Source organism: Chelonia mydas, chromosome 1 (genome assembly GCF_015237465.2).
Source record: "Chelonia mydas isolate rCheMyd1 chromosome 1, rCheMyd1.pri.v2, whole genome shotgun sequence".
NCBI lineage: Eukaryota > Metazoa > Chordata > Testudines > Cheloniidae > Chelonia > Chelonia mydas.
In genome coordinates this window covers 176101155-176123232 of record NC_057849.1, presented here as the reverse complement: position 1 = coordinate 176123232, position 22078 = coordinate 176101155, and the positions used below count along the sequence as shown (strand labels likewise).

Here is a 22078-nt window from a genome sequence, read left to right as displayed (position 1 = left end):
CTGGTGAATGCCAGTGTAAAGGGCTGGGGAGAACAGCTAAGAGAAGTCAAGGGGTAGGGAAGATTAAAGTGACAATTAAATAGGTTAGAAGATATCACGGAGTGTTCCTGCAATTCATGTTTAAAGCAGTGCCCAATATATCACCAAGTGTTGCAATTTAAATCCTTCTATCTGAAATATTTGCTGTATAATTAAATGTTTACAGTGTTCCTCTCCATGCCAATTGTTTGCAAATAAAACGTGAACTTGTAGAATTTTAGAGTGCATAATAAAGAATTTGTTTCCAGAAGAAATATAACTGATGCTGCACAAGTAAGTACCTGGTGAGTATATAATGAAGCTGCTGTCGCCTACAATTAGCCATTATATTTGTATTTAAAAAATTGGATGCAAAGGGATAGCTTGCTGAAAACATGCATTAGCATAACTGGAAACTTCCCCTTCGTTTGTAATTAATTTAAAATCTTTGGCTTGTATTATAATGTGAAATTAAAATAAAGAGGGAAAGGAGTTTAAAATCGTCTCCACCCTAGCAGGATTTTCTTCACACGTCGTAATCTTGTTTTCTAAAAACTAAATATTAAATCTGTTAAAAAGCTTTGGCTTTGGTGGCATGTACTGTTTTAATGGGCCAGATCCTCATCCAGTATATATCAGCCTAGCTCTATTGCCTTCAGTGGAGCTATGTTGAGCAATCTTGTCCTAAGTCTTTTACTGCATTAAACCAATCAATCCTCATCTGAAAATTGGCTGTTGTGTCTGTTCGATAACTTTCCTGTAACTGTGTTTACAGGCATACACATCCACACAATTTTGAGAAATGTACTGCTGAGCTGATAGACAATGTTCACTTTAGGTGTTTGTAAAGTTGATTTGTTGCTTTATGTATATTTCAGTAGTGCCCAACCTCCCTTTCCCTGTCCCGAAGACACCATTTCAGATACATCTTAGAAAAGGATGCAATCCAAACAGTGTAAACATGCAGGGAGGAAGCTTCCACATAGAGGCAAATCCTCCAGCTGGTGAAAACTGTTGAAGTCTATGGAGCTATGACAATTTACACCAGCTCAGGATCTGACAAATTATAATAGTATCTTTTGGAACAACTGAACTTCTTTTGTAAATCAACGTTTAATACTATGTCAGCACGGTTAATTAATATGGCGAGTGCATCACGAACTAGACCAATATTTTTAGGTGAAACTGGGTTATAAACAGAGTTTGGGTTTTATGTTAACCTCTTTGTTTTGTGTCATAACCTTACCATTACAAAATGAAACAGAAATATATGATACTTTGGTAATTCCTCATACATGTCTCAGTTTGATGTACTTAATGCACTTTTTCTCATGCCTCTTCCCTGCATTCCTCTAGATTAGTAGGAAGGAATCAATGTGAATTGATCCAATTTGTAGAACACAGTTCTAATATTGATAGTAATTTATATTAATTTGCTTTTGCCTAATCTTTTATTAATGGTCATCTTCAAAATGTCAATTAATACTGTTGCCCAGAAATTTTGTAGAGCAAGCTTGATAATGATAACAAAACTCTACAATAAATAAATAAATTCTAGATGCTGAAAAGAAACTAAAAAAAAAACTTCATACGAAGTAAAATGAAGCCATGCGTTTAGTGAAATTTTAGTATACCCTTTTCATTACAGGGGGCTTATCGATACTACTGATATTTAAAATCTCTCCATTCACAAAAAAAAATGTTATTTTTTAACTTTTATCTACTGTGCAAGCTAGCATATAGTGATGGAAAGTGTGGACAAAAACTGATTTGTTTGGTAAATGTAGTCATGCATCTTGAAATAATGTGTATTGTGAAGCAATGACTAAAATGGCATTGCTTTCTGCCATGTTTTACAGTACATTGCTAACATCTATGTTAATTATAAAGTGAATAACAGGTGATAATTGAACTCAGATATCGAAATTGTTTTACATAAAAATAAGCTTGGGATGCACCCAAATGCTTAATTTTGATATATGCCTAAATGTGAGTAATATTCAGCTCAAGCTAAATTAGACGTCAATTTGTATTTAGAGCAATAGATACAATTCTTAAGGTATTACTGCTTATTGTAATGAATGATGGCTACCCTTTGTGAACTGAGCTTCCCTATAAGCCCTCCCACCTCAGCCCAGTCTTGGGGCCAATCTTAGAAATGGCCCTGCTGTACGTATCACAATACATGACACCTGAGGAGGCAGGACATGATTGGTATTGGGATGAGGGAGAGGCGGAAGATGGGCAGCAGCATAAGGGTTTTGTGCTTTCAGTGAGAAGGAACAAGGAGAAAAGGGTCTGTCAGTAACTGGCACTGAGGATGAATGGAAACCAGCAGCTGAGCAATAGAGCAGGTAGCTGGGAGAGAATGAATGTGCCTCTTCCTTACTACCCGGCCCCTACAGCTACTCCCTGTAACATCAGAATGTTGGCTTAATACCTGATCACGGCCTAACTGTTCAACTAAGTAAATATATCTTCAGCAGATCATTGAAGTATAGCACACAGAACAGTAAAGCTCTTCTGCACTGGGGGGGATCTTACCTTCAGTGAACTGAAAATGGTAGAATTCAACCACACCTGGAACTGAACTTCACTGATCATCATTCCTGCGCAAAGACCATACAGCAGTGGTTCCCAAACTTGTTCCGCCGCTTGTGCAGGGAAAGCCCCTGGCGGGCCGGGCCGGTTTGTTTACCTGCCGCATCTGTAGGTTCAGCCGATCGTGGCTCCCAGTGGCCGTGGTTCGCTGCTCCAGGCTAATGGGAGCTGCTGGAAACAGCACAGGCTGAGGGATGTACTGGCCGCCGCTTCCAGCAGCTCCCATTGGCCTGGAGCAGCAAACCGCAGCCACTGGGAGCCGCGATCGGCCGAACCTGCAGACGTGGCAGGTAAACAAACTGGCCCAGCCCGCCAGGGGCTTTCCCTGCACAAGCGACGGAAGAAGTTTGAGAACCACTGACATACAGTAATCTCCAATGTGTTGGTTGAAATACCATGTTCTTTGTGATTGAGTCAAAAAGCTCGCATTTCACAAAAAATGGGATGATGAATAATGTTCATTCTTGTTCATTAATTCAATAATGTTCATTCATTATGAATGGTGATGGTCTAATCATTAAAAAATCTGCTAAATACCACATTGTTTTTTTCTGGTATAACTAGAAAAGAACGCCTAACCCACTCACTTCCACTGGTGAAGATAGACGACTGAGGGCAACATTTTCAAATATGTATGACTAAAGTAATGCCCCTAAATAATGTTAGCCTGGTTATTAGAAGGGGTGGGCCCCCATCTCTCCCCTTTGGTTCATTCAATGCTCAGCACCTCTGAACGTCAGACTGCTTTTACTTAGGCACCTAATTGAACTCACATTAGTTTAAAAATGTTAGCTTAAGAATTAGCATGTAATGTTTATTACTGCCCATTTTTAATAGTCTGACATACCATATGTCCTCCTAGAATGGGAAAAAAGTGGTTTAATTATATTGTTTTTCCATATAAAGATGAGTGCTAAATTGAAACATACCTACCCTATAGCTGAATAGTAGCCAGCCGTCCATCACCCACTTCTTTTAATATCACAAATCCTAAGATGACTGCGTTGGATAAATCTCCAAGAAACAATTATTGAAGTGAAAGGAATATCAGCAGGTTGGCTGTGTCAAATCACAGTATGTGTTTATTTTTTGTTTTTTAGCTGGGTGCAGCTTTTTGCCTGAGCAGGTACCATAGGCGTGGAATCTCTGCCTCTTAGTTCATCAAAAAGTCCCATCCTATTGTTCTTTATGGCTATAATGTAAAACTCTGACCTCATCAACCCCTGCATGTAATAAGTGAAGAACCTGGAGTAGTAAAATTTTGATGCTCTCACTGCGCTGCCACTTTCTGAGCAGATTTTAAGTGTACACTTGACATGGGTCATTACTGAGCCAGCAAAGATGAATGGATCAATAAATGAACATATTTTGCCTTTTGCATCTGTTGTTAAAACAAGTTTTATTTAATTATTTATTTCCACTACAGCTGTTTAAAAATGACAATATTTTAATTGATTAATTTTAAAAAAGTCTGATGGAGTACCCTTAAATAGTTTGTCTTCAATTTCATTTTTCAAGATTTTTTTTTTTCATCATCTGTTGCTTATCAGGATCTTTTCAAGAAGAAATTGAGTATCTGTTTTCATTGCATAGCAGAGACATGGTTTTTTAAGACGTGATATCAAATGAACAAAGTAAACATCCTGAGAAAACAGAGAAAGTATTTTTACTAACATATTTCTGGTTTAGGGATCATAGGTGTTTTCTTGTAACATCAGCAAAATTTTTAGATAGAAATATAATTTTTAAATTAACTGTTTCAATCTTATTATATGACAAACTTTAATATCTGCTGACTGTAATAATCCAGGAAGTATGTTAATGGTAAGAAATGTTATTCTTGTTCAAGGTCTTTAAAATACTTAGGTAATTATGATACACCTGTCAACAAGTACTTACAGTAGAACACAGAAGAGAACAGTAAGTCAATAGTCAGACATACTTTCTACTGTACTAGTGATATTCCAAGTACAGTATTCACTGATTGTATTCCAGATCTGGCTCCACTTATAAACAGCAACATATTCAATATGTCATTACTTTTAGCCATTCCTAATACTTCTCAATTTGCTATTTATATCAAGAGAATAGAAATAAACCTGCATGCCATTTAACATTCTGTATCATGGAATTGTACATAAAGATGTGATATAATGATATTGATAAAGTAGAGAATTCCTTTGTGTACTGCCAAACCACTATGCTGTGTGGTTTTGTTTTCAGAGCTTGTGTGATTCTTTTTATTCCTTCTGTTTTGACTCTTCATTATTATTATACCTTGTGTCATGAAATTTCAGACTACTGATTTATCTTACGAAGTATTAAAATGTGATTTCTCTGGTTTGGGATTTTTTTTTTCCACGTCATTGAAATTGAGTGTTTCTTTCAAGTGCCTTTCAGTCTAGGAAATGTATCTTTCTTATGATGATAAACTGTTGCCTTTTCATAGATGAGATCTGGCCCCTGCCCTCTCCTCCAGAGTAGGTATGGTACTTATATTAACCCTCCCCCCTGTTTGACAAGGCACTGTCTCTCCTCCCCACCCCCTTCCAAAGAGGTAAAGTCCCCTGAGTCCCTAATTTCCAGGAGATGCAGCAATGATGGGGAGTGATCACAGTCAATAGCTTTGATTAACAATAAGGTAGAAAATTAGCAATGCTAGCATTCAATCACCCTGCCTACTCTTCCCCATATGCTCACCACAGGCTGTGCTGGCTGTTTCTCAGAGTGTAGACTGAGCACTTCACAAGCTGTGAAGTAAGAGAAAAAGGTGCAGTAAAAGGATTAAACTAGGGGAATAAGGAAACAGAACAGAAAGGGAATTTGGTAACTAAAAGCAATGTTACTGAAGCTGTTAGAGTGTTTGACACAACACAGGTTGTGGAAGGATAAAGTATTCGGTGTGTTGTCACTGTGTGTCTTTCTGTCATATGTGGATTTATTTGTATCTGGACATGTTTTGATGGAAATGGCAACTACTGTTACTACTGTGACCCCATCAGCAGCTCTGGTGTTATTTCCGACAGACTCTGATGACCTAGAGAGGGGGAACGACAGCGGGACGCCACTTCCCACCTCTGATAATGATGACAATTCGCTGGGCTACACAGGTAGAGTTTATCTTTCCAAAAATATTAATAGTTCATATTGCTCACACTTTCCCACCTGCATCTTCCATTGCCACCTGTATGCAATTCTTTAACCATCTCTGCTACTGAGCTATCATCATCATAGAACATCAGCATTCATACCACTCTGCAGATAATGTTTGGATATAACAATGCTGTTTACATACAGAAGACAACTGCCTTCACTCCTTTTTTTCTTTCAGTAGGTTCAGATTGTTTATACATTTGCAATCCTTTGTATTACTGGGGATGGGGCAGGGGGAGGGAATGGAGCAGAAATCTCTTACAAATTGTGTAAACTATTGCATGACAAAAAGAGTTTATCCACAAAAAGAGTTCATCCCCGAATAATTTGCTCTGCAGACTGATGCTCTTTCTCCGTGTGTTTACTTGTTATAAACAGCAACAAAATATACTGAAATCGAAAAAAAAAATAACCTGATGATTAGAGAAGTTTCTCTGACTTTTGTTTTGCATAACTACTTAACCTTTAAAGAAATATGTCTGTCGGTCAGGTCAGGAAGGCAAAAGATAAAGTAGCACCATTGAGTGCAGTGCAGCAGAAATCACTGAAGGGTCCAATTCTGCCATCCTTATTCGCACTGAATGGTGCCTTATTTCAGAGTAGTCCTGTGGAGCCAGATTTTAGATCAGCTACAGTGGTGTAAACGCAGAGTTGCTCTAATTCTGACTCACTTGGATTGCTCTTGGATTACTCAGCGTTAGTCAGGATGGCAGAATCCAATCCTAAATTATTATGTGAAAAATGTGAAAATCAGATGTGTGTTTATTATTTGCATTTCACTCTTGGGTTGGGAAGGGAGGATGGGAAAATGAGTGAGTTATACATTTAACTGTGTTTAGGGATGGACTAATACTGAAGTGTCTTACCTTGTACACTTGGCTTGTAGTTAGGTAACTAAAAAAAAGGTGACTCAAATATTTTAAAATAAAACTTGATCTGTACAGGACACACAGAGGGCAATGTGGGGGGAAGAAAGAGAGAATAATATACTATCAATAATAAACCTTCAAATCTATTTATACAACACTTACAATGATTACTGCTTGCATTACCTGTCCCTAGCAATCACCTGTGCCTGGCAATATTAGATGTAAAGCTAGCTTTGTAAAACCTCTTGTGTTCCTTTCTGAAATATTTCCTTCTGAAAAAGGGAAAAAGTGAGGCAATATAATTAGCCACTAATCTCCTGAAGGTGCAGAAACTAAACTAAATAAAAGCACATAGAATGGCTTGAACATCCTTACAGGTTTTCCATTCTATTATACCATTATACCCTGCAGGATACTATTATTTCTCCATTCATGATTGGTGGATGTGCATATTTGAAGGCATGTTTGCACCCTGCAAATGTTCCTGAGTAGATACACCTTCGCTAAATCACATTGTGCTAATCTACTCTGAAAATTCAGAGCATAGTGGGCAGCAGTATAAAGTATTCAGGCATAATGAATATATCTTAAATAATATTTTACACTTATTTTAAGTGCATGTTTCTTCAGGGAAATAATGCTGTTTAGTAGCTAGAGCACAGGACTGGGAATTGCAATTCCTGGGTTCTGTTTCTGGGTCTGCCACTGCCTTTCTCTGCGTCATGGGTTAGACAGATTTGAAAAAGGTACTTAGATCCCTAACTCGCCTTGATTCCAATAAGAGTTAAGTGCATATGTGCCTTTAAAATTATGGTCCTCAACCTCTCTATTCCTCAGTTTCCCAACCTGCAAAACAGATGAAATAATGATTATTCTACAGAGATATGTATACTTATGTGTAAAACACTGAGCTTCCATGATGAATTGTATCAAATAATAGCAAAATATTGCTAATTATTACTGCTTTCTATTATATGTGACATTATATTCATCAATACTTTCAAGCCATGGCCTGCACATCACATTAGCAGATGGAACATGTCGTTGCAAAGAATTATTATTGGGCCAACTATTTAAGTACTTTTTATACAGCTCCCATTACCATGGTATCCAAACACCTCACAAACATTAATTGTTTTAGCCTCACTGCAATCCCATGAGATAGAGAAATATTTCTCCATTTTGTAGATAGGAACCTCCCACCAAGAGACTGAGTGACTTGCCCAAGAGCATACTGGAAAACTGACAGAGCCAAGATTGAAAGACAGATCTCTGGAATCCCAGTCCAGTGTCTTAATCACAAAGACATATTTTTGTGGGGATTTCACTGAGAGGTATAAAGACACAATCATGTATATAATCCAGGCAGACAACAAAAGGTACAGAAGGGGGGATTTTTTTGGCAGGGAGAAGGCAGGGTCATGCCCAGGAATAAAAATGTGATGGCTTTTGGATTCTATACCCCCCTGCAGCCCTGGCACTGGAGAAGCTCACTCTCTTCACTGTGGCCCTGGGACCAGAGGAACAGTCAGTTTCCCCTGGGGCAAGAGGAGCTCATTCTCCCCGGAGGAGGCTGATTATTGGAGGGGTACATGCCCCTGCTTGCTCCCCCACCTTGTGCATGCCCCTGGGAGGAGGGTAAAGATTTTCAAGTTTAAAGGTATTATAATAACTGATTGCTGTTTCTGTCTTATCCCATATTCAACACCGTTGTACCGGCACGCTTCTCTTTATGGAAAAGCCCTATAGAATTTATTAGGCAGAAAGCTGCTAGATATAGAAATGTAATACTGTTCTATAGAAATTAGACTCAAAGCCTTATAATAGAAAAAGATATCCCTTCTCTAGGTTTTTTTTTTTTTTTTTTTTTTTTTGGGGGGCATCCTATAGAATTCAACAGAAAAAGTTATTTTCTACTAAATTCTACAGAAGTTTGAAAGGGTCATTTGCCATGATCTCTCTTACCTGAAAAATTCCATATCCAAAACTGAGCTAAACAGTACCATGTGTACTGAAAAGTCTTCCATTTACCTGAAACTAAAATCATCCAAAGAAATTCCATTCCCTCCGTCCCATTTGGATAAAACAAGGTTTGTTCTATTATTTATTGGGTTATTGTTTGTTCATGTAGTATGTTTATGGAAACAAAACAAAGCAAAATCAATACTCTTAACCACATATAATTACCAGAAATTTACACAAATCCCCACTCACGGATAATTAAATTCCAACTAATTTACTGAGCAGCGACTATCTTACACGATCAGCAAATCTCCCAGCCAGCAAAAATGTCAAGTTGACCAGATGCATCTTGCAGCAGATCCTGAAGGTTTCCACAGTCAGGCTTTGGTGGAATGTCAGTAGAAATGATTCAGCCACTGACAGTGTCACACCATCTATCCCCATATCAGTTCAACTCTGGGGGTAAACAGGCAAAGCATTCTTGCTGTTTGCAAGTGATCAAGTGGTAGGTTAGGGTTTTGTCATTTTCCTTGACCTTTGTTTCTCTTTCCAGAATACAGCATTTCAGGGTGAGGATATGCAGCTCTTACATATTGCACTTAAGGGGGATGTTTATATATATTATATAAATTATAAAGTGCCTGGCCATGTTCCTATTAAAATTCATTGGAGTTGTGTCATTAACTCCAATGGCAGCAGGATAAGTTAATTACCCTGGTGAATATCTTGTTCAGAGTACTTTTTTTTTTAGAAATGGAGACAGAGCAAACTCTTGTAGGGGAATCCAAGCGTGTCTATTCCCAGACATATTTTTTGAAAACACATTTTGGCAAACACTAAAGTTTAAAGTACTTTTGAAGATTTTTTTTGTTCTTGTTTTAAAGGAGCCAGGGATTAAAGTCACACCTTTTACATTTGGTAAAGCAATATCCAGAGTTGGGGGACAGACTACACTAAGACAAGAGAATTCAGTTTGCATGTCGATGATAAATCAGTAAACGAATCTTTTGTAAGGTCAACAAGTCTCCTTCAACCTCAGCTCTTATATGCAAAGCATTAATTAGGCCAAGTATTGTACAATAAGAAAGGCAGCAGAGTCTAGTAGCTAGCTCATAGGGTAAGAGGCAGAAGACTAGTGTTGAATCTGACACAGCTGTGTGAACACTGATTTTTTCAGTTCTCTGGCAATTCTGAGAAGTCAGAAATAATTCTTTCAAATTAAACCAAAACCAATTTTTTTTGTGAATTGAAGTCTGGTAAAAATTGTTTTGGTTTGAAAAAAGGTTTCACTTTGTTTTTGGGCATTTGTAACTATTTTAAAAAAATAAAAGCAAAGGAAATGTGGAAACAAAGGATTAGATTCACAAAGGAACTAAAGGTATGTTTACATGGGGGCGGTAGGTCCAGAGCTCAGGCTCCAGCATGAGCCTAAATGTCTACACAACAATTCTTAGTCCTATGAGCCGAAGACAGCTGACCCAGGCCAGCCATGGCCATGCTGCGGGGCTTTTATCCCTAGGTAGACATATCCTCAGACATCATTCACAAAACCAAAGAGGAGGGAATGGTAGTGCCCCACTTATAATCCAGAGCCCAGTGGTTAGAGCACTCAGCTAGGAGGTGGCAGACCCAGGTTTGAATCCCTCCCTGCTCGGGAACAGGGACTTAAACCAAGTCTCCCCACTCCTAACCAACTGGCTATTCTGGTGTGGGTTTCACTCAATCTCTCCTATTGCAGCTGTTCTACTTTGTATAAATAATTAACTATTTAGAGGGAGACAGAGAGAAAGGAAGACTGGTGGGAGGGGGAACATCCCTGCAACAATAAATATTTATTTATACAAAGTGGAACAGTTTCAGCAAGACAGATTGAGAGTGGCCCACCCCAGAATGCCCCTTAGCTTAGTGGCTAAACTTCAAAGTACGAGACCTGGATTCAGAAAGAGACTCTGCAACAGACTGATAATGAGGGCCTGGATGAATATTTTAGCTTGTGGATATTAAAGAGGCTACGTCTCAGAGGTGTGGTGCAGGAAACAGTAACAAGGCTTGGACACAGCCTCACTGTGTGGGTCTAGAAAGACTGTGGAATCAAAGCTGATGCCTGGGTTACGGGCTTGAGTGACTGGGAGGAAGGTGGCATTATCCTCAGTGATCAGGAAAAGAGTCACAGCGCAGCTTGTTTATGTTGAGCTGAAGGTAACCCCTGAGGAGATGTCAGAGAGACAAGATAAGATTTTGATTTGGACAATGTCTAGAGTGGAGAGTCATCAGCATAAAAGCATGTTTCTGAATAACATCACATGGAGCCAGAGGGCGTCAAAAAAGGGGACAAGGATGGAGCCCTCTGGATTTCCCACTGAAAAGCAGAGGAGGTATGAGGAAAATCCACTAAACAAGATGCTGAAGAAACATCAGTGAAATAAAAGGAAATTCATGAACCATGAGTGAGGATAAGATTTCAAGAAGAAAAGCGTATGATCAGTGATTGGTGTCAAAAGCAGCAAAGATGGATGTCAACAATGACACTCATTAGTAACTATTGCCTATTATTTTGCGGGGGAGAAGGACCATACTCAAAATAGTATAAGCCTAGATTATTTTCTCCGTCTAATAAATGGCTGTGAAGCAATTTCTAGTATTGCAGTGTAGTGTGTTATTAAAGTATGCTTGTGCCTTATATACCAGGAAGTAGCATATTTCCTGTTTAATCAGCTGTGATAAAAATATTGGGGATCATTTAACAGTTCACAGACTATAGCTTGTGTTAGAGGGACTGGTATGATGACCTGTTACATTAACACTATATGCAGTCATTCATTTTCAGATAAGGTTCACTAATCCTCATTAGACAGATGTTTTTTTTTTTAAAAAGAAACTTTCCAAACATTCTTATTTAGCATGGAGTTATTTAACCCTGATTTCACAACTTCCTTGTAGTACAACCCAAATTCAGCCACTTGTTTTCCCTCCCTTTTGTGTTTCAAAGGATTGCTATGTGTCCCTTCCTTTTTCTCACTTTGCCTTGTCTCCTTGCTATTGAAAGTGGGTGGGCTGCATTCTCTCCCTTCCCCTGGCCACTCAGTGGTCAGGAGGCCTATTCTTAATTCATTATCAATAGCTTAATATCAGCATTAGCAAAGACGGCAGGTCTCCATTGTCACTTCTTGAGGAATGATATTTAATGAAAAATATCTGCTCCCTTCTTAGCCATTTGTACTTTCTGAGGCACGCCACTCCACACCAGTGATTTTACTTGGGTCAGGATGAGTGCTATATTGTCCACCTGTTTTGAAAAGGACATTTTTTAAACACATTGAGTCAGTCAAGGAGATTTTGCTTGAGATCTTTAACTTCCAGGAGTGAGAATCTATTGTAATTCTTGTCTTTGGAAAACAGGGAAATTCTCCATACTCTCTTTTCCCTTTTTCCTGTGTTAGGTCAGTATAGGGGTAGTTAATCCACAGAGTCCCTTGCTCCCCTCTAAAGGGGAAGAAAGGGTTTACATTCTGCAGCATCTCTAAGAAACTGGAAGAGAGTATATAAAATATTAAGATTAGTGACAGGGAAAAAACAAGAGAGTATGTTAGGCAAAGTTTGGTGCAGATTATTTCTTGCCATATTCTCTTTGAAGAAGTGAGCAAGACCCCAGGCAAAGAGAGAGTGGAAGGAGAAGAGGCCTGGAGAAAGGCATTGGATTCAGTAGGGAAGAAGGGAAGAATAACTATTTTGCAAGGTAGATTGCAGAGTGGAAAAAAGAGAGGATGACTTTTTCTGTGTTGGAAGCTAGCATGGTCCCTGGAAGCATGCACAAGCAGGGAAAATGGATATGAGGCAGTACTGGAATGTGGTTGGGTGGACTTTGGGAGAGGAGTGAGGGGCAAAGAAGTCAATGAATGAAGGACTGTATGGATTTAGATATTCAGTCCTTGATTTGGGAGGGGTGGAGAGAAGGGGCTAAGAACTTGGGGAAATTGATGGAAAGAATAAGAAAGGTGAAGGCCTGGACGGTGTGTGCATACAATACCGACAGAGATCCGAGAAGAAATCAGTGAGAGAGAGGTCAGTGAGGAAGCAAGGCTCAGTGAAGACAAGGTCCAATGAGTGACCATATTTGTGCACAGAACATTCTTCTTTTTGGTTCATTTCCTTATTCCACACCTAAAGTCACAATCTTATGTTATGGTTGTGGTGGATGTTTTTCTGATGTCCTCAGATGGAGAAGTTCTGGCATGGAGCAAGCAGGTAACAAAACAAAGATCTTTTTAGCTTATCAATAGTTCTAGTAATCTGACGTCATATTTGGAATTTGTATCCTGTATGTCATATCCAACAGCGTAAAGAAAAGTTAATATCTGTTACACCTGTTAATGCTGCAGAGTCAATATAGGTATGAGGAAGTGAACTGATTTGTCCCTGACTTGGATGTTAGAATCGTTAACTAAGTTAAATTACAGAATCGCTATTACTGGTAATGATGAATGAGCTAGAAAGAACCTGGCTTGGCTTTTGGATCTCAGGGTAAGTTTTTAGGGCTGGCAGAACATTTGTTTTTTCTTTCTCTTTTTTAAACTTGTTAGCTGAGCAAATGTGATCAGGAGTCATTGATATAATGAACATAGCACTTTATGATACCAGTGTCTCAAAGTTACCTCTCAGAGTGCATGTGCACTTTAAATCTAGGAATGGATAGATACTATGATGCTCACTTTAAAAAAAAATCTCCTCTGCTCTTGTCTATCAACAACGTATCTCTGTCCTCCATGTCATGCAAAATCACCAGAAAGGTCCTTACAGTTTTGGCAGCCTCTGTGCTCTTACTTGTTAGCATTCCAATCATGAATAATCATGGTATTCAATTCAATTCAATATTTGACTTCCCATAAGTAAAAGTGCCCCTAAGGAAGGAAACATCTATTCCTGAGAACAAGAAGAAAATGTTTTATAGCGTAACACCTCCCCTTTCTTTCAGATAGTTAAGGCTTTCTGCACACCATGCAAAAAAGTATTGCCCTAAAAAAAAAAATTAACATCTTGATCTACCAATGAAATGCGTTCAGTCATAACATATGTGTCAAGTGCTTTACAAGTGCTCGTTACACCAATGGAGAAAAATCATAAAAATAAATTTTGTTTGATGTTGGCTGAAACTAATCGTTATGGTACCAATAAATATCTGCATTTTTGTACCTAGAAAACAATTTTCATGTTCAATAGCTTCCTCCTTCATAACACAGAGCACTACAGCATTTGTATGTGCACTTTTTAGCTCATGTAGGGCCTGAACCAAAGCCCAGTGAAGTCAATGAGAGTCTTTCTGTTCACTTCACTGGGCTTTGGTGGAGGATCTCTAGTGCCACAAGTGATGCATGCTCCCTGTCTCTGAGATATCCTGTGGTGCACTTCTGCAGCTGCACGAATGAAACATTCAGACATCTGTTGTCTATCCATTGGGGGGCCCCTTTTCTGAATGCACCATGAACATCAAAAGGCACCCAAAGGAGGCTTTAAAATCATTTTTCAATAACTTTGTTTATTTACAGAAACACATTTTAGACTGACTGCTATTAAATTGAGGGAGCAAGGTGGATGAGGTAATATATTTTATTGGACCAACTTCTCTTGTTACCTCAACCACCTTGTCTCTCTAATATTCTGGGATTGACACAGCTACAACCACACTGCATACATATTATCAAAGCAGATGCCAAATTTTCTTTGAATGAGTACTGTAGGAACTCCTGGGAATAATGAGAATGCTGTCTACAATACCCCCCAAAATCCCCATTGTAAACACAATTCTCTGTTGGTGAGCATCTGAAATTCCTCACTGGATGACTGTACTTTTATGCAAAATTTGCCATTTGTATTTTTTATACGAAGTTCAGATATGCATGAATAATAAAATTGGTTCTACTATTTTAATTATTGTTCTGGCTTTAGTAAGAATTACTTTTCGATGAGATTATATCCATAACATCATCAAAAAGGGCCAGATGGTACACACACAAGAAGCAAAACAAAAATTCCCAAATATAGCATTGCATATTTTAAAGGTGTAATTAATGTCACTGTAACAAGTATCACTGCAATCATTTTTACATATTTTTTGGTTTATAATTAGGGGAAAAAGAAGAAATGAGCTGAAAATGAGGTGCATAAAATTAATTATTTGTTCTTCACATTCACAATTCTTCTCCTCAAACAGCCACCTGATGGAAATTTTTTAACCTCAAGTATGTGTCCTCAGGGTGCACAAGCCAATCAGCCCAAAGGAAAGTTTTGCCATCCTAATGGAGAGGTCTCCGTGCTCACAAAGAAGCATACGCCAAAGTACAGGTGTGCATTCTTCTTCTTTAAAAGCAAGATTAACCTCCACATATTGTTAACAGCTGCACCACCATAATGATCGCTTCATTTCAGTACTTTATCTTTGTGAGCTAGTTTTCTAGCTTATCAAGAGCAGACAATATCAGGCTAAAAGTTCAGCATACCTTGGGTAATAAAGGTCTTACAAGTTGGGACAGATTAACAGGTCAGGAAAAAATAAGACCCTGGTCCAAAACTTTTCTCATACTTAGAACAATTTTAAACCAAATCTTCTGTTGTTCAAAAATGTTCTCTCCCAGAAACACACAGGGGAGGTCCAACCAACCCTGGCTTCTTACACTTACTGTTTTCTGCTCTGTCCACTTGGGGGTTATGAAAGAGCTCAATGGCTTCTACTCCATTTTGCATATCTTTGGAGCATGTCCAGGAGTTTCTTCCTCCTTTCATGGCATATCTGCCCCTAAGTGCTTTAGAGGCTTAAATGCACAAGGACAAGCAAATCATTCTTGGTCCCATTGTTTGGGGTGCAGGAGGGAGTGTGGGGCGTGTGTGTGGGGGGTGCGGTGTGCAGGAACGGGCTCAGGGCAAGGGATTGGGGAAGAGGAGGGGTGTGGGGTGTATGAGGGGGCTGGGTGCAGGAGGGGTGCGGGGTGCAGGAGGAGGCTCAGGGCAGGGGTATAGGAGGGGTGCGGACTGCGGGAGGGAGCTCAGGGCAGGGGGTTGCGGTACAGGAGAGGTGTGGGATGCGACAGGAGGCTCAGGGCAGGTAGTTGCGGTGCAGGGTGCGACAGGGGGCTCAGGGCAGGGAGTTGGGGTGCGAGGTGCAGGCAGGGGGCTTAGGGAAGGGAGTTGGGGGGCAGGGTGCAGGAGCGGTTTGGGCTCCGGCCTGGTGCCATTTACCTAAAGTGGCTCTGGGGTGGCAGCAGCGCGCACCAGGGCCAGGGCAGGCTCTCTGCCTGCCTGCCCTGGCCCCACGGTGCGCCACTCCAGGAAGCATCAGGCACCACATCCCTGTGCTGCCCTTGCCACACCTCCAGGTACCTCCCCCGAAGCTCCCATTGGCCACAATTCCCCATTCCCGGCCAATGGGAGCTGCAGGGGGCAGTGCCTGGAGGCAAGGGCAACGCACGAAGCCCTCTGCCCCTGCTGCCCCCGCTGCCCCCTGGAGCCCCAGGGACTTGGTGCCAGCTGCTTCTGAGAGCAGCGCGGGGCCTGCAGCATTACAGGGGGTAATCTTGCGGGTCGGATCCAAAGCACGTGTGAGCCTGAGGCAGAGAGTTGCAGGGAATGTTGTGGAGGAGAGTGGTAGCTCAGTATTGTTTTGGGACACTAGTGAGAACTGAACTGAGCTTTAACCCAAATTCTGAACTGTTGCGGTTGACACATCTATACTTACAAAGGAAGATTAAAAAACAAGGTTTTGGTTAGCCTGCAGATTAATACTGACACAGGGCAGGGGAAAAAATCATGTAAAAGAGTGTGCAAATTTGCTAGCTAAAAACTGATCATCTGTGGCAAATCCTCATTTTTAATACACCATTAAAACTAATGAGAGCAGGCAAATCTTGAAATCACTACAACTCTTCTGCAAATTAGCTTTAGTATTGGTTGAGTTACAATTTTTAAATATGAGTAATTAGATTTTGCTTTTTACACATTCTTCTGCCATATTGTGAGCCAGTTATCTCAGGGTGAAAAAAACAAAACTTGTGTTCTATTAAGGTATTTTTAGCAACAAATAATTTGCCAAACATGACTTAAAGTTGAGCTCTCTGGGCCTGCTCAGGACTTCTGCCACTGACATCAATGGGAGAAGGACTGAGCCTTCCATCTGGCAGGGGAAAAAAATCATGCTACATTAATTTTGAGCTGTGTGATTAAAATTTAGGCTAAGAATTTGTATCAAACTGATGCTATTTGAAATGGCAGTGTTAGCATATTCCTTGAACTGTGTGTTCAAATGCTGATAGACTCTACCGTGGGTCTCACAGATGACTGTAGAAAGTGCTGTGTCAGCCAAGACACAGCTTGAACTGAATATAGTGAGAAGTCATGGTTTTGCTGTCCATGTTAACTTCCCTTTAGCCGTGACACTTCTGTTCATATAGAGACTGATCTAAAGCCCATGAAAGTCAATTCCATTGATTTCATGAGGAAGATAATCCAGTCTGTAGTGTTTATGGGGAAGCTTTTCAAAGTGCCTAGGTGATTTAGGAGCACAAGACCAACTGAAAGTCAGTGGAACCCACTTATATTCTTGCCTCTTTGTCAAGGGGTAATGTATTTTGGAGCCTGGCAGTTTCCCTGTTGGAGCAGACACTGGTGACGATGAATCTATTTTTTCGTATTGTTATATATTTACAAAATGCACTGAAGTGCTGTTTCATGAAACATCCTATGAATAACAATAAATAGTCATTGGGCCAGGGAGGGAGAAATGACATCTACCCACCTTTATAAATGCCTGAAAAATCCATTTCAGGTTGAACAAAACATGTTTTGTTTGCCCCAAAACAGATTTTTTTTTCACTTTGACCTGAAACAATTTTTTTTTTTTTTCAAAAAAAAATTTTTTTTTTTGGAACTACTAGCAAACCAAAGAATCAGTTATTCCCCCAGCTCTACTTATAAGTGAGAGTGAGATAGTTTGAATGTTTTCTATACTTTTCATTTAGAGAAAATGAAGTCCAGTTAGAATGTTCACGAGTTCCATAATTAGGATGATACAGAATAATCGGTTTAAAGAATAAATCTAGTTTCTTTCAAGAACTTTTCTGCTTAAAACTCCTATACATATAAGAGGCTAGACTGTGCCATGCACTCCCATGTGCGGGAATAAAGGTGTGTAATTCATCCCCTTATTTCCCTAGGTCAGCTACCCATACAGAGTGTGAGGGAGAGCACCTCTGTTGCTACATTGCATCTCCCCACATCCATCTGAATCAGAGTGGGTGGGAAGGAGTGAGGAATGGTCACAGCCCTGGCTCCACCTTCCCTCCCCTCCCTTTAAGCAGTATCTAGCTCAAGGACACCAGCATGTGAGAGAATATATGCTGCACTGGGTGTAGGTCTGGCACAGAATATGTCTCATTTGTAGCTACCTAGATGCAGAGTCACAGTTTGTTTATTGCGCATTTAGTATAATGCAAAAACACCCTGCCCCATCCATGGCACTCATGGTAAGGCCACAATTGAAACCAGTGTGATTAGTGAAGATCTGTGATTTAGTAGTGCAAACACATGGATCAGAACCTTTTTACAGAAAAAATTCTTTCTGTATTTAGTCAAACAGAACCACACCTTTACACACCATTTTTTTTAAAAAAAGCCATATTCTTAGTGTTAAGTAGCACATGAGCATGTGCTAGTTCTCACTGACCTGACTAGCTAACATTTCAAATGTGAAAAGGAAGCACTGACAGATACATGTTGTGTCCTGTTTTCTGACATCAGTGAAAATATTGACAAAAGACATTTCTTATTAAGGAGCCTATACTTACATGTAACTTATTAAAAAAAGTAAGCTCATCAGCAAGGGTGAAAGTAAGATGAAAGACTTACCGGTATGGGGCAGGGCCTCGGGTAGACCGGGCCAGGTTGGGGGATCATCTCCCCCAGCCAGCCCCTCCACAACTGCCTGGCCAGTGCCACCTGGGGCTCCGGCGGCAATTTAAAGGGCCCGGGGCTCTGGCCGCTGCTGCGGTAGCAGTGGCCAGGAGCCCCGGGCCCTTTGAAATCGCTGGCTCCAGGGTAGCTGCTCCTTTTACGCCCCCGTCTGTGGCCTGGAGGGAGGGGCAAAAAGGGACAGCGATGTTAAAGTGCTGCCGCAGCATGCTGCCACAGAAGCACTTTGAGAGCATGGCGACACGTGCAGACGTAGGGCGCTGTGAGTTAAACCCGCCTACGGAGAGCGCAGCAGGGAAAGCGCTGCCGTCTGTCCACACTGACCGCTGACAACGCTCTGGCGTGGCCACATTTGCGGCACTTGCAGGGACATTGGGAGCGGTGCATTATGGGCAGCTATCCCAGCATGCAAGTGACTGCAACGTGCTTTTCAAATGGGGGGGGTGGAGTGTGACAGGGAGTGTGTTGTGTGTATGTGGGGGAGAGAGAGAGTGGGTTTCTGGGGGGCTGAGAGAATGTCAGCATGCTGTCTTGTAAGTGCAGACAGCAGCAGACCCCCCCCCAGCCTCTCTGTCTCTCACACACAGCATTCCACTCTAATGGTTGCTTTGTCTTGGAAGAGATAAGCAGCGGGCTGTCAGAAACGGAGCTTTCAACGGGCATTTCTGCATTTCTACAGCCGATTCCAAACAATGACACGAGTGGCCACTTGACTTAAGGGGATTATGGGACGTTTCCGGAGGCTGATCAGAGCGCAGTAAAGCAACACCTCATTCACACTGGCGCCGTGGTGCTCCAGGGGGGGCGCAGCAAACGTTATTCCACTCGTCGAGGTGGAGTACCAGCAGCGCTGTAGCTGTGGAGACAGAGCGCTCTCCGTGCCTTGCCAGCGTGGACGGGGAGTGAACTAGGGTGCCCGAGGCTCCTTTATTGCATTGTAACTCACAAGTGTAGCCAAGCGCTAAGGAGGGTCCTTAAAGCGCTGCTGCGACAGCGCTTTAACGTCGGCTGTGTACGGGCGGGTACTGGCGGCCACTTCTTACTGGTACGCCGTACCGGCCCGACCCGGCCCACTTTCACCTGTACTCATCAGATGTTTTGAAGATCCCCAAATCAAAACAGGCAGTAACAATTACTTCCTCTAATGATGTACATTGTTGTGTGAGCTGCCCTGTTAACTCCCTGCTGTTTTTTCAAGCACTGACCAGACCAAGGCATATTATCAAAACTATTTATTAGACCACCTTAACTAGAGAATGCCTCAGACCATATTTTATATGGTCAGCATGGAAGAAATAGGTCACTAGCCCACTGGGTTTTGATCAAAAAAGTTGCAAACCTCAAATACATTCAGTGCTAATGAGACCTAATTTAAATATTACTTTAGAGAAGATTGCTTTCTTTTGGAGATAACATGATCTTTTGCTAATGCTTTCTGGGATTTATCACATATGTATTAATGTAGGTTCTATGCTGTTATATTTTCTTTAGCGGTTTTCTTCTGCACTCTGGCAAGAAAACTAGATTAACAGATCTGTTTAAAACAGACTGCTGCTAACACAGAGTTGTTCTTTTGACCCTAGCTGTTTTTAATATATTCCATAGAGTTCAATTATATACGGACACTAATCAAAAGAAAGGTTCCTTCATCTTTCTATAAAAGGAGGTCTATTCAGATTAGCACTAATGATTGCCATCAAGTAATATAGCATTCAGAGATGAATACTCGACTGACCTTGGCTTATACCTGAAGCTTACATCTAAATGAATTAAACATTTTTGATTGTTTAATGTGCACTTTGTTTTCTTTCCTAAAAGAATGACTTCTTTGAGAACATTGAAATGATAATATAAGTAATTATTGAAATGTATAAGCTATGACTGTGAAACATTTAATTTTTTGTAAATTTTTATTGTAGCTAGGTTGCTTTTATTTTTAAAGACAACATAATGTAGCATATTATAGTGCATATATTTCCTTGATTTTTTTTTCAAAATGGCTAATTAAAATTCACACAAAAATGCATCTCTTTTATTTAAATGAAACTCACAGTTGCAAGGAAATTAAAAACAATGTAAGGTATGTCACCTCATTACAGAAATGCCTTTATGTATGAAAGGTCATATGGTCCACTTCAGAATTGTTTTAAATGTTCTTGTGTTTGTAGGTTTATCTTGACACTTAACCTTCCTTTTACACAGCCTTATATGACTTCAGAAAGAGATAACATCAAACACAAGCAGAGGCGGCTTAAGCTTTTGTGAGGCCCTGGGCAGAGCAAGTGGGGGTCCTTTGCACCCCTTCCGACTGCAGTCTTCCCCCGCCCTCTGCCCAGTGGTCTGGCCAGAGAGTGAGTTCAGGGTGCTGGGACTTATCCCATTCCCTGGCAGGAGCTCCGGCCAGGTGGGCAGAGTGGGGCAAGCCCCAGCATCCTGACCCCATTCCGCAGCAGGAGCGCTATGTGGCTGAAGGGGGTCAGGGCGTGGGGGCATCCATTTTTCCTGGGCCCCCAATTAGCTGGGGTCCCTGGGCACAGGCCCCATTGGCCCAGTGGGTAATTTGCCACTGACCAGTCCCTTGGGAGTGACCACTTTAGTGTGCCAGACCCCAAGAATCTACACAGTTCTTTAGAGGCAGCCCCATGCCTCCACAACTCCTTTGACCTGTCTCTCTCTCTGGCTGCCTGCAGTACATCTCACCAAGCCAGATTACTGTGGGAATCTTGTTCCTTCACCTTCAGGGAGCAGTGCTCTCAGTAAGTATATACAGACACAGCCGGTATCCTTTTCGAAACAAGAACATTTATTAGTCCCCTGGCATACAGAATCTGAAAGACCGTAGGTCAGCATAGAGAAGCAAAGGTTGAGACAGAATTCAGAATAGCCAATGGCAGGGCTCTCTTGAGCCATGCTGCAATAGAAATCATATCTTCTTCCTTTCTTTCTGTGCTCCTTTGCCTTAGGGTACATCTACTCAGGTTCATGGGGCTCATGCAGTGAGGCTAAAAATCAGTGTAGACATTCAGGCTGGAACCTGGACTGTGAAACCCAGTGAGGCAGGAGGAACTCACAGTCCAGACTCCATCCTGAGCCCAAATGTTTACACTGTTGTTTTCAGCCCTGCAGTGTGAGCCACAGGAACATGAGTCAGTCGACCCGGGCATGGAGACTCACTGCTGTGTTGGGGTTTTTTTTTGTTTGGTTGGGTTTTTTTGCTGTGCAGAAATAGTCTCAGATGGGAGCCCCTGTGTCTTCGCGTATGTCTATACTGCAAAGAAAAACTTGCCAGCTGACTCATGCCAAGTGACTCTGGCTCTCAGGGCTGGGGAGGAGGCTGCAGGGCTGTTTCATTGCAGTGTAGACTTCTGGGCTTGGGCTGCAGCCCAAGTTTTGGGACCCACCCATTGCACGGGGTTCTAGAGCCTGGAAGTCTACATTGCAATTAAACAGCCCCTCAGCACCAGCCCCATGAGCCCAAGTCAGCTGCCACAGACCAGTCGCATGTCTCTAATTGCAGTGTA

The 22078-nt window shown here is 41.1% G+C and overlaps 1 protein-coding gene across 3 annotated transcripts in view; it reads left to right on the top strand.

Annotated features, from left to right (window-relative positions):
- Positions 1-22078, top strand: part of ROBO1 (roundabout guidance receptor 1) — a 1017416-nt gene that overhangs the window by 496246 nt on the left and 499092 nt on the right. For all 3 annotated transcript variants that reach the window (XM_037906016.2, XM_037906009.2, XM_043538384.1), the window contains exon 3: positions 5646-5729. In XM_037906016.2, the coding sequence (XP_037761944.1) occupies positions 5646-5729 (84 nt within the window). The remainder of the gene's footprint in view (positions 1-5645; positions 5730-22078) is intronic.